This window comes from Gracilinanus agilis, chromosome 5, assembly GCF_016433145.1.
Source record: "Gracilinanus agilis isolate LMUSP501 chromosome 5, AgileGrace, whole genome shotgun sequence".
Classification (NCBI taxonomy): Eukaryota; Metazoa; Chordata; class Mammalia; order Didelphimorphia; family Didelphidae; genus Gracilinanus; species Gracilinanus agilis.
The window spans coordinates 213,359,623-213,371,202 of record NC_058134.1 but is presented as its reverse complement, the minus strand read 5'-3'; the positions used below and the strand labels follow the sequence as shown (position 1 = coordinate 213,371,202).

At 34.9% G+C, this 11,580-nt stretch overlaps 1 protein-coding gene across 1 annotated transcript in view; it reads right to left on the bottom strand.

Annotated features, from left to right (window-relative positions):
• Positions 1 to 5,495: 5,495 nt before the first annotated feature.
• Positions 5,496 to 11,580, bottom strand: part of LRRK2 (leucine rich repeat kinase 2) — a 178,579-nt gene continuing 172,494 nt past the window's right edge. Inside the window, exons 47-49 of the mRNA XM_044679106.1 lie at positions 10,816 to 11,024; positions 9,066 to 9,137; positions 5,496 to 5,659 (exon numbers count right to left, since the gene is read on the bottom strand). Of these exons, the coding sequence (XP_044535041.1) occupies positions 5,538 to 5,659; positions 9,066 to 9,137; positions 10,816 to 11,024 (403 nt within the window). The 3' untranslated portion in view covers positions 5,496 to 5,537. The remainder of the gene's footprint in view (positions 5,660 to 9,065; positions 9,138 to 10,815; positions 11,025 to 11,580) is intronic.

Genomic DNA, 11,580 nt, shown 5'->3' with positions numbered 1-11,580 from the left:
TGAGATGGAAGAAAAGAGAGTCAGAGACACGGTGGATTTCTGGAAGCTGCTCTGAGAACTTCCTGTGAATATTTAATTTTTATACTTTTCTCTCACAGTCACACAAATGCTGGGAAAATTTACATTTCAAACCCAAAACATAGAAGAACTCAAGGTTATACTAGTTACATGAGATTGGCACACAATTGATTGGCACACAAAACGTATTTCTACAATATAGATTATACGTAGGCTAAGCATTCTTCAAAGCTACCAAAACTCTACTTTATCTAAGTTTTATTTTTATAAAAAGAACCTTCAACAAATTTCAAAATTGGATTAAAGTATGAGAATGTTTGTGTTCATGGGGTTAAATTCGGTGTGAGAAAATAAAGTGAGAGTGTATTTATATTTTGATTTTGCCATGCTGTGTCCTTCCTACTTTCAAGGCAGAGAGAGAGAGAAAAAGATTAAAGCAGCTTCAAGTGTATGAATCATTAACTCACTAAATGCTGGTTTATTATAGAGTATTAAGGGGAATTCTAAAATTGGAGTTCTATAAATGGATCTCTATAAAATTATTACATATCTATACCATAAAACTTGAGGCCATCCTAAAAATATAGATTATAATAATTTTAATAATAAAAAGTGTTAATCAGAAGAGGACCACACAGAGGGGTCTGATTGGGTATCCATCCACCCTGTGGCCTGATTTTCAGACAATAGGGATCAATGTAAGGCTCTGCCATCTGCATTGACTCAATGGACCCTGATGGAGACCCTTATTTCTCTAGGCAGCTACTGAAGCCCAGTACTGCTGAGAGGGTGTCAGGTTCATCTCTGATGTAGCAACATATTTGGGACTACACTAAGATACTCTGGCTATAGGAATAATTTATTTTAATCATTTTTATATATTTAATTCCTTTAAACAGTTCCTAAGATATGTGATAGAAGCATGCTGCTTTTTTTGGAAAAGGGAAAGTAGAAGAAATGCCTACAAAAAGTTGAAGATATTATCAAAACAGCTCAGAGCTTATTAAACAATGTACAGTTTGGTCAGTTTGGAGATGACCAAAAGGGAGAAATTATGATTCTGGAAAGGATCTTATTACAGAACATAAAATATGATCTGCAAGTAGAATATTCCTACCAAATCCTCAAATATGACAACTGAAAGGTAATAAAAGAACTTCAGAAACTGGTTCAAATGGCATGGTCATTGATAATGGACAAATGATAGCTTATATATTACATTATCATTAAAATGGTAGCCTAGATCATAGCTGTTGCAGTTATGTATTTCACTTATGCAAATCTGAAATATAGGAATGGTCATCAAAACCAATGACCAGGAGATAGTGGGAATAGTTTGTTTGAGATGTAATTGCTGATGTACTAGAAGACATTTTCCACCAGATCCTGGATCTTTATTCACAAGGAAAACAAGAGATGCCTCATCATACTCCTCATCAATTGTAGCAACCACCATCTCTTCAGCCATCACCTCAAGTGCTATCAGTACAATAGCCATAGCAATTTCAAAGTCCCAAACAGTCATAGCCTCAACAGAAAAAGTCCCAGACAAGACTTTTTCTCTGTCTTTTAATTATTTGGGTTTTTTCCCCTCTTACTCTGCCTATATGCTGAAGCTTAGCTCCATTCCTGGGGGTACTGCCTTGAGCTTGTACTATGCTTTATTCCAGTGCCTGGGGTCAGCTTGACTATCTAAGGTACCAGATTGAGCTCTTTGCAGAGGCTGCCTGGCTGTTCTGTTGTGGGGAGTTTGCAGTGTTCAGTTCAGAAACTGTTTGCTCCTGATCACTTTGGGTTCTACCCTCTCCCATTGAGGCTGGACCTTGTTGAGCTGAGTTCCTCTCACTGTTGCCCACGCCTGCCATGGACTAGGTAGAGCCATGTTCTTCCCAACACTGCCTGTATTGTATGGCATTGGTTTCCATTCTCCCCATGCTGAGCCTGGATTTCACCCTTGGATTACACCCTCTCCTGCCACAATGCACTGGATTTTATCGGAGTTCTGCCCTGGCTGGCTCAAGATCTTCTGTTCTTACCCCAGAAAATGGTCTTCCTTGCTGGTCCTCCATGCTGTTCTGGACAAGACCACTGCTTCACCCTGTCTTTTGTTGGTCCTGCCACTCCAAGATTCAGGTTTCTTTGTTGTTTTGTTTTTTTTTGTTGAGGTATCTTTGGTTTTTTTTCATAGTAGTCTGGACATAGTTGGTGAACTCCAAGTGTTTCTTACTCCACTATTTTAGCAACCAGAAGTGGAGCACAGAGACAAGAACTTCTCCTACAAAGGTATCACATGTCATAAAGGTCCTCTCCAAAAGGCATTTGTTCAAGTGCACTATTTTTTAGTTTACAAAGGCCATTATTCTGTCTTCTGGTCACCACTGGGCTCAATCTAAATAGAGATAGTATCATGCTCCTAAAACTTCATTTTCTATCTCCATGAAATATTTGTAAAATTTTGAAAAGGGACATTTCTGGTTATGCCTTTTTCACGGGGCATACATACACCACATTTTAAAAAATCTTAAATTTTATTATAAAACTGAAGATGCTTTTAGCAGTCTTGCATAATGATATTTAAAAATTGAAGATGTCTAGAGTCATCTTTATCTTCTTCTGCCAGAAGCATGTGCTTAATTTGACCACATCAAAAACTGAACTTCATGCTTATAAATGCAAAAAGAATAAAATGTTTACAGAGCTCTTAACATCATTTTGATACAATCATGCTATTTAAGTTAATCACTTAAATAAGTTAAGTAATCTCAATAGGAAGCACATCAGCAAAATGAATGAAATAAAAAAATTTCAGAAGTATATGATAGTTTTCAGGCTCCAAGTAAGAAACAGCAAAATTTAGGCAATATGCAATCACTTTAATTTTTCCCCAGAAGTCTATTCATCACTTCCCACACCATCTCTTCAACTTCCCACATTGAAGTCCTCCACCTCATAGAGTTTTATCTTAGTGCTCTCTTCCTTCTCACATTGGTGATTTCCTCCTGGGTTCTGGACTGTATGAAAGGGTGAAGACTGGAAAGTCTTCCTTTTCCTGAGCCATTCCCTTCCTGGACCTGTCCCTGACTTGTCAGTCTTCAAAACTGTACTTCTGTTGCTGTCTCAGTGAGGTATTTCCATCATTGCCTTGCACTTCCTTAACCTGGAACACTTTATTAACTGTGGATTTCTTACCCTAGAAAATCCCTTCACCAGACCTGTTCCTCTAGTTGGTAAATGGGCCTAAGCCATTCAACTTCCATTCCCCTCCTGGCTCTGCTCTTCACTTTCTGAGATTCAAAACTATACCTCTACTACTGTCATAATCCTGAAACTTTCAGCACCTGGAACCTGCTCCCAATATCATATCCAAAAATTATGTGGCCTTTTCGCCCTGTAATATACTCCACCAAATCTTTCCTCTCCCTCTCTTTTCCATTGGTTAATTCCTCCTGTGGCCCCAATTCAGTGGAAGGTCAATTGGCTGGATAGCCTTTTTCCCCCACCTAGCTCTAGCCCTAATAAGACTTCAAAAATCATTCTCTTCCTGGGTCTGCTCCTGACTTTTGGGAGTTCAAAACTATGCCCAAACACCAGGTAACTTTATTCCCTATTTCCTCACTTTTTAGCTACCTTTTAGGTATTGTTTTCCTCCATTAGAATATAGGCACCTTGACAGCAAGGACTATCTTTCTTTTTTTTACTTATATCTGAACCCTTAGTACTTCACACAGGGCATTACATATGATAAGTATTTAATTAATCTTACCCCCTTCATTCCTCCATTTTTTCTTCTCTTTCTCCCTCTTTCTGTTGCCTTCCTTTGCTTTCCTTGCCTTCCCTTGTGTTCCCTTCCCTTCTCTTATGTTGCCTTCTGTTGCCTTCCATTGCTTTCCCTTCCCTTCCCTTCCTTTTCCTTCCCATCTTTCTATTTTAAATCATGAGCAAACATGAGATTGCATGCCACCTCTCATAAAATATGCAGGTAAATGATACTGACATATAGAAAATCATCAAGGCTAAACAAAAATCCAAAATTATGTAAACATGCCTCTTTCTTTATCTCTTCTTTATTATAGCATTATTTTAGTATGGAAATTGCATTAATTACATTAAGAACTTGAGAATAAATAAAATAAAATATTCTTTACAAATTTTTATTATTCATATAAAGAATATTCATATACATTTTCCTTAAGGGCCTTTGGCTAAGAAAATTACATATAAATAGAATGTAACAATACCTTGAAAATTCATTAAACAAATTCGTCTCCTATTGCCTTATCAAGGCTATGAAAATTATTCATGCAGCTACTTTAAAAATAGAGAATAACTCTAAAAATAATTTTAAATTGTTAATAAGTTAAAGGAACCCAATCAATTCTGTGGAGTTAACATTTGTTTTAGAGAAATATTTCAGAACAAATATCACAAGGGAAAAAATGGAAAATTGGTTTCCAATAATATCAAGTACTTTTATCAATCATACAACAAACTCTCTTAATATAAAAGAATGTGATATCTTCAGTTCTGAAAATAAGGTCTCTGCCAAAATGAAATGGAAGAAAATAGCAATGGAGCAATTTCAGAGAGAGCAAATAAACAAGAAAACATACCATAGGTATGTTATGAGAATCAAAAAGGAACAAAATAAATATCTGAATTAAAAATGAAGGAGTATATTGCCTAGTAGTAATTGCATAGTTGCTGCAAATTCTGAGGTTCTGTGTGTGTGTGTGTGTGTGTGTGTGTGTGTGTGTGTGTGAGAGAGAGAGAGAGAGAGAGAGAGAGAGAGAGAAAAGGAGAGAGGGAAGGAGTAAGGGAAGGAGGGAGAGACAGGGAAGAAAGACAGAGAGAATGAAAAAGAGACAGAGACAGAGACCATGTTTATTTTAAGTGAGATTATATTGTTTTAGGGGTAACAGGCAACCTATAGCAACCTAATTACATACAATGTGAGAAAGTATCATATGAATTATATTAGATGTTATCCTAATTGTTTAAAATTTTTGATTTACTAAACTGTTTCAGCATTAGAATTTATCTTGAACACAAAATAAGCTTCATTATCATAAATAATTTTTTCAATCTGTAAGATTTAGCTATCAAATTAATAGTTGAGTACGTATATTCTAAGTAAACATAATGTAAATAAGTATTGTACTTCCTTTATCTTATTCAAAAATTCATTATAACTATAATACTTTAATTTTAAAAATACTTCTTTCTTCTTAGATTCCTGAACTTTTTTAATGTTAGTATTCATTTTGTACATACAAAAGTTTTACATTTTAAATATAGACATTTGTTCATTTATATTAAACTATATGCAAAACTGGAAGTTGCATTGTAAACATTTAACAAAAGATAACAAAGGATTTTTTAAATGAGAGAAAATCATAGAACAATTCCATGCCCTCCAGGCTTTTAATGTAGAAACTGCGAAATTTCATGTTATACTGACTTTGGTTCCACAATATTTGAATTGTTTCTTTTTGGCTGCCTACAATACTTTCTGAGTTTTCTTACTCCATGGAAATGCTTCTCATTTTTTCAGCTAATTCTTTTCTAACTCCTGTGTGCTTCTCCAAGTTTTCAACCTCATGTGGTAGGTTAATGTCCCATACAGACAAACAAGACTCCATTTCTGGAATGACAAAAACAAAGCAAAACATGTCTTAATAGGGAACACAGAAAGATATTGTATATTATTATTATTATTTTGCTTTATTTTATATAATTTTAGGCATCACAACATCCTATGACATCAAAAAGATATAAGATCAAAATCTGTCCCTGGCATTTACTAGCTCTATGACCATGGAGCAAGTCTAACCTTTTTTGAGTCTTAAGCAATCTCTCTGATTTGGGATAGAGTTCCAAATTGCTCTCTAGAATGACTGGATCAATTCACAACTCTCTCAACGGTGCACTCATGTCTCAAGTTTCCCAAATTCTCTCCAAGTTTTGTCATTTTCCTTTTCTGGTATAATAGCCAATCAGTGGGGTGGTACCTTAAAGCTGTTTTAATTTGCATTTCTCTAATTATTAATGATTTAGAGCATTTTTTGCAGGATTAAAGAGAGCTTTAATTACTTTGAGAACTGCCAGTTCATATCCTTTGACTATCATTTGGGGAATGACTTGAATCCTTATATATCTGATTCATTTATGTATTTGGGAAATGAGTATTAGAAAGATTTAAAAAAAATTTTACATTAATAGAATTTCTGTGTATTACTTTTCATCCTTTTCCTCCCTCTTTAGTTTCTGATCACCACTTCCCCAAATTTGTCCTCTTTTCTATCAGTCCTATCCCCCTTTTATTTTTCCCTTTCCTTCCTACTTGCCAGAATGTAAGATAATTTTATTTACCCTATTAATTGTGAATGCCCTTCTCTCTTTGAGCCAATTCTGATGAGTGTAATATACATGAATTCTTTTCCCCACCTTTCCCATCTATGTGAGATAATTTACCCTATTATATTCTTCCCTTTCCTCTTCTCCCAATGCATTCCTTTTTCTCATGCCTTTAATTTCATTTTTAAAAATATCATTCCATCATATTCAATGCCTGTCCCTCTGACTATGTATATTCTTTCTAACTCCTCTATTAATGATAAAGTTCCCAAGAATTACAAGAATTATTTCCCCATGTAGGGATGTATACACTTCAACCTTACTGAGTGACTTTTAAATTCTTTCCTGTTTGCATACTTATTATTCTCTTGTATTTGAGAGTCAAATTTTCTATTCAGTTCTTATGTTTTTATCAGGAATGTTTGCAAGCCTTCTATTTCATTGAATACTCATTTTTTCCCACTGAAAGATTATGCTCAGTTTTGCTGGGTAAGTGATTCTGGGTTGAAGTTCTAGTTCCTTTGCCCTGTGGAATATTCCATGCCCTCCACGCTTTTAATGCAGAAGCTGCTAAATTTCATGTTTTACTGACTTTGGTTCCACAATATTTGAATTGTTTCTTTCTGGCTGTTTACAATATTTTCTCCTTGATGTGGGAGTTCTGGAATTTGACTAAGATATTCTGGGAATTATTCTTTTAGAATCTCTTTTAGGAGGTAATCAGTAGATTCTTTCAATTTCTATTTTGACCTCTGGTTTTAGCATATCAGGGCAGTTTTTCTAGACAATTTCTTGAAAGATGTCTAAGCTTTTTTTCTGACCATGGCTTTCAGGTAGTCCAATAATTCTTAGATTATTTCTCCTGGATTTATTTTCCAGGTCTGTTTTTTCCAATAAGATATTTCACATTTCCCCCCTATCTTTTCATTCTCTTGACTTTGATTATTTTTTGATGTCTCATGGACTCATTAGCTTTCACTTGCCCAATTCTAATTTTTAAGGTATGATTTTCTTGAGCAAACTTTTATATCTCCTGTTCCATTATGCCAATTATACTTTGTAAAGAGTTATTTTCCTCAGTGAATTTGTATACCTCTTTTCCCACATGGTCAATTCTGCCTTTTAAGTTCTCTTCAGTACATTTTTTATGCCTCTTTTACCAATTGGCCTCTTCTGTTTTTTAAGGTATTAATTTCTTCAGTATTTTTTTGTCTCCTTGACCAAGCAGTTGACTATTTTTTCTTGATTTTCCTATATTACTCTCTTTCCCCAATTTCTCTTATATTGTTCTTATTTGATTAAAAAAGTTTTTTTTAGTTCCTCCATTAATTATTTTTGGTCTTGAGAGCAATTCATATTTTTCTAAGAGACTTTGGATGTAATAGTATTGACTTTGTTGTCTTCTTCTGAGTTTATGTTTTGGTCTTACCTGTCACCCAAATAACTTTCTTTGTTGAGTCTCTTTTTTTATTATTTGTTAATTTCCCAGTTTTTTTCTTTTAATTTAAAAGACTATTAAAATTGGGCTCTGTAACTGTGGTGAAGGAAGCATTGTTCCAAGCTTCAAATTCTTTGTGTAACTGTCTTCAGGGTTGGCTCTGAGGAATCTGCTTTCAGTTCTGCCAGGGTGGTCTGATTTAAGGAGAGTTGTGTTTAGTTCACTCCCAGCCTATGTTTGGGTCTATACGTAATACAAGCACTCTTTTACCCCTTGGAACTGGGACCAGGGTTTCTTCTTCCCTTATGCTCTCAAGCACTGGTGTGTGCTAGTGTTCTCTTTACCCTGAAGCCTCATCCCAGGACTGCTACCTGGGTATGGGTAATGATACCAGAGCCAGCAAAGGGACCCCTGAAATCTCCTTCTTAGTCATTGTCTGACCCAACTCTTACATCTACGGCTGAGAGTTCTGGAAGCCTTTGCTGCTGCTTCAGTTGTGCCCAGGGTCCATTGTCATGGTGAAGCCTGCCCTGGCAGTGCTGCTTTGTGTTCCATCTCCATCTGGGTGCACTAGATGTTTCATGAAAGCATTCTAAGTTGTTTTGGGCTGAAACGTCACTTCACCCCATCTTTTTGTGGGCTATGGTATTCCAGAATTGTTCTGAGGCATTATATCACAGCTTTTTGGAGGGTAATTTGGTAGAGAGCAAATGGGTCCATTTTACCTTCTCTACCATTTTACCTCCACCTCCACCCTGACATCTTCTTGACAACAAAACTAAATTTGCCTCTTTGCATCTTCTACACATTGCTTTTAGTTTTGTTCTCTGGGACTAATTAGATCAATCAACTCCATGTTCCTTTCTTTCCCTCCAGACTTTTCTCCAAGTTAAACATACTCAGTTCCTTCAACTTATCCTCCTATATCATGGATTGGAGGTCTTCTGCATTCTAGTGTCCCTTGTCTGAACGCTCTAGGTTATCAATGTCCTTGAACTATGCTGCCAAGAATTCAATGCAATATTACAAATGAGATCTGAAATATATGATAAAATATATGATATATTGATATATAAATACAAACACAAAATAATAATCAAGATTATATTCACCTCACAGGTGCAATTTTAATATATATGATGATATTTTTGACATATAATATGTTAATTTATTCAAACCTATAGATTTTGTCCAAGTGGAAAGATTTTCTAGTTATAGTTCTGAATAAAGGACTTATTTTTCTCTTGGACCTTACCTTTTTGGTGCTGAGTACTTTCACTATTTTTTTGGCAGTACCCCAAAACCAGCATGACATTTTTTAGGCTCCCTTTACACAAAAGAAAACAAGAAATTAAATGCCTGTTAAAATCATTCCTGTGAATTAAAGAAGAGATATAATCTGTTTACATATTGCAGAAAGTATATTTTTTGATAGATTCCTTGGGTGCAAATGCATGATTCAAGTTTTTAAGCATAACTCCTGCAGAGACATAAATATGATTTTTGTCTGAATAAAGATCACAGACAGATGCCAAACAGGAAAAATATAATTAGAAAAAAAACCTGTTATCACTATTACCTGAAAATAAATTGTTTAATTAATTAAATTAAGTTAAAATAGATGTGTTACTGAAAAGTTGCTTGTAAAATGAAAAATAATGCTCTGTCATTTGCAAGCAAAGTGATTCTGAGCAAATTATTAAAACTTTGAGAGTTTGCTTCCTTATATTAAAAATAAGTATCGTGTTTGCTTTGCCTTGTGTCACAGACAATGGCACCTGGGTGTAGTGGATAAAGAGCTGGTCTTGAAGACAGGAAGGTCAGGGTTCAAGGCTGCCCTCTGACTGGTACTAGCTTTGGGACTTAGGGCAGGTCACTTAATCTCTCGAATGGTATAAACGACTCCATAAGAGAAGATGCTAGCACCATTTCTGGGAGGAGTTTCCTTACCTGGAGTTCCCTATACCAATGAAATTATAAATTTAGACTCAATTCCTCTCTCAGGGATTTTGTGAGAAAGGTGTATAATATGGTAGAAAAAGAGCCAGAATTATTCATAAAAGGATCTGGGGATGACTCTCAGCTCTTAGACTGTCTATATGACCATGAACAAGTCACTTATGCCTCAGTTTACATTTGCAAAATTAGTATAGCCGCTTGCATTGCCTAATTCACAGGGTCATTGTGAGGAAAATGCTTTGTCAACCAGAAAGTGTCATATGACTGTGAATAATTATTATGGCATATGAGAAAGTTCTTTGGAATCCTTGAAATGGTCGTATACAAACCTGAGGAGTTATGAACATACAGCACTTTCCAATTGATAAGGCTTTTCCTCACCCAAAGAAGCTGTTAGTATAAAGACAATTTACACAAATAGTGTAAATTATATATGCAAAAGGTAAAGTTCTAAAGTGTGAAGTGACTTATCTAATGTCACCCAGAAAAGTCACTTCTGTTGAGGTTGCTGGAACCCAGCTCTTCTGAGTCAGAGTCCAATGCTTTGGTAATGCTCTCCGTGATGATAGACATTTGAAACTATAACAAAAAATGAAAGCGCAGCACAGCATAGTGAACAATGGGAATTACTGGGAGCTGGGATTCCAGAGCTGGATGTGAGAATGTCTGTTACAATAAAAAGAACACTGGACTTAGGGTCGAAAGATACGCTGAATAAATTTTTGCTTAATTATGATCTTAAGAAAATAGATGACTGTACGGTTTGTTTTGGTTTTTTTTTTTTTGCAAAGAAGTTAAACTACAAATCAGAATATTCTCCTTTTAGCTTTTGCTAACAGAAAACTTAAGAGGCAAATTTGAATATTAATATCATATTACATTCACCTCGAATGTATGCCAACAGCTATTCTTTGTTCTGGTGGGATCTTTTGACTCTTTTGTACCTACTTATCCTATTTTTAATTTTCAAATATATGGATTAAATACAGAAAACAACCTTTAATTATTTTGTTTCTTAGGGTAAAAGGAAAAGAAATTCAACTTACCTAACTGGACCGTCATCATTGCTCTGATAGAATCACAAAAGTTCTGAATTATGTGTATGATGCGATGTGTTGAAAGATCAACCAGTAAGATGTGACCTCCTCCTGTACCAATCCAGAGGGCAGTATTTTTTTGCAGGCAGAGGGTCTTTACTCTTCCAGAATAAATCATTTTATGTTTTGATTCCTTGCTTAATATTACCATACGCTCTCTGAAAACATGAAAAAAAAAGTTTCAACAGGTTAAACATTGCATTTTATATACCTAAATCATGTAAACTTTTTAAAGGTTTCTAAACTATTTTATATAAACTCAATCTGCCAAAAAAAAAAGCAATAGGCTTCAGTAAGTGGGCTGGAAATATTTATCGAAAAATAAGAGGAAACTTCAAAATAAGTAAGATGAAGTTGGGATTTACTGGAACTAAAGGAGCATAAATCAATTCTAATGTGGAAGTCTGTCCAATAATGGGGAAAATGAAAACTTCATAGTTTTGAAAGACCTCCACAGAGATTTCAAAAAAAATATTTTCCATGATCTTTAGATCATGTAAAGAAATCAACATAAGCCTTTTAAATTCTGACTTGAACCAGTATAAAATCTGTTTCATCATAAAGGTAATTAAGGAAATGAAAGAAAAGTTAGAATAATTTTACATAATATTTTCAAATAGAAGATACAGAAACCCTGGGACTTCTGTATATACAGTCCTTCATATCTTCCAGGAAAGAAATGATGACTAAGAAGGAAAACATTTTAAAGTGATA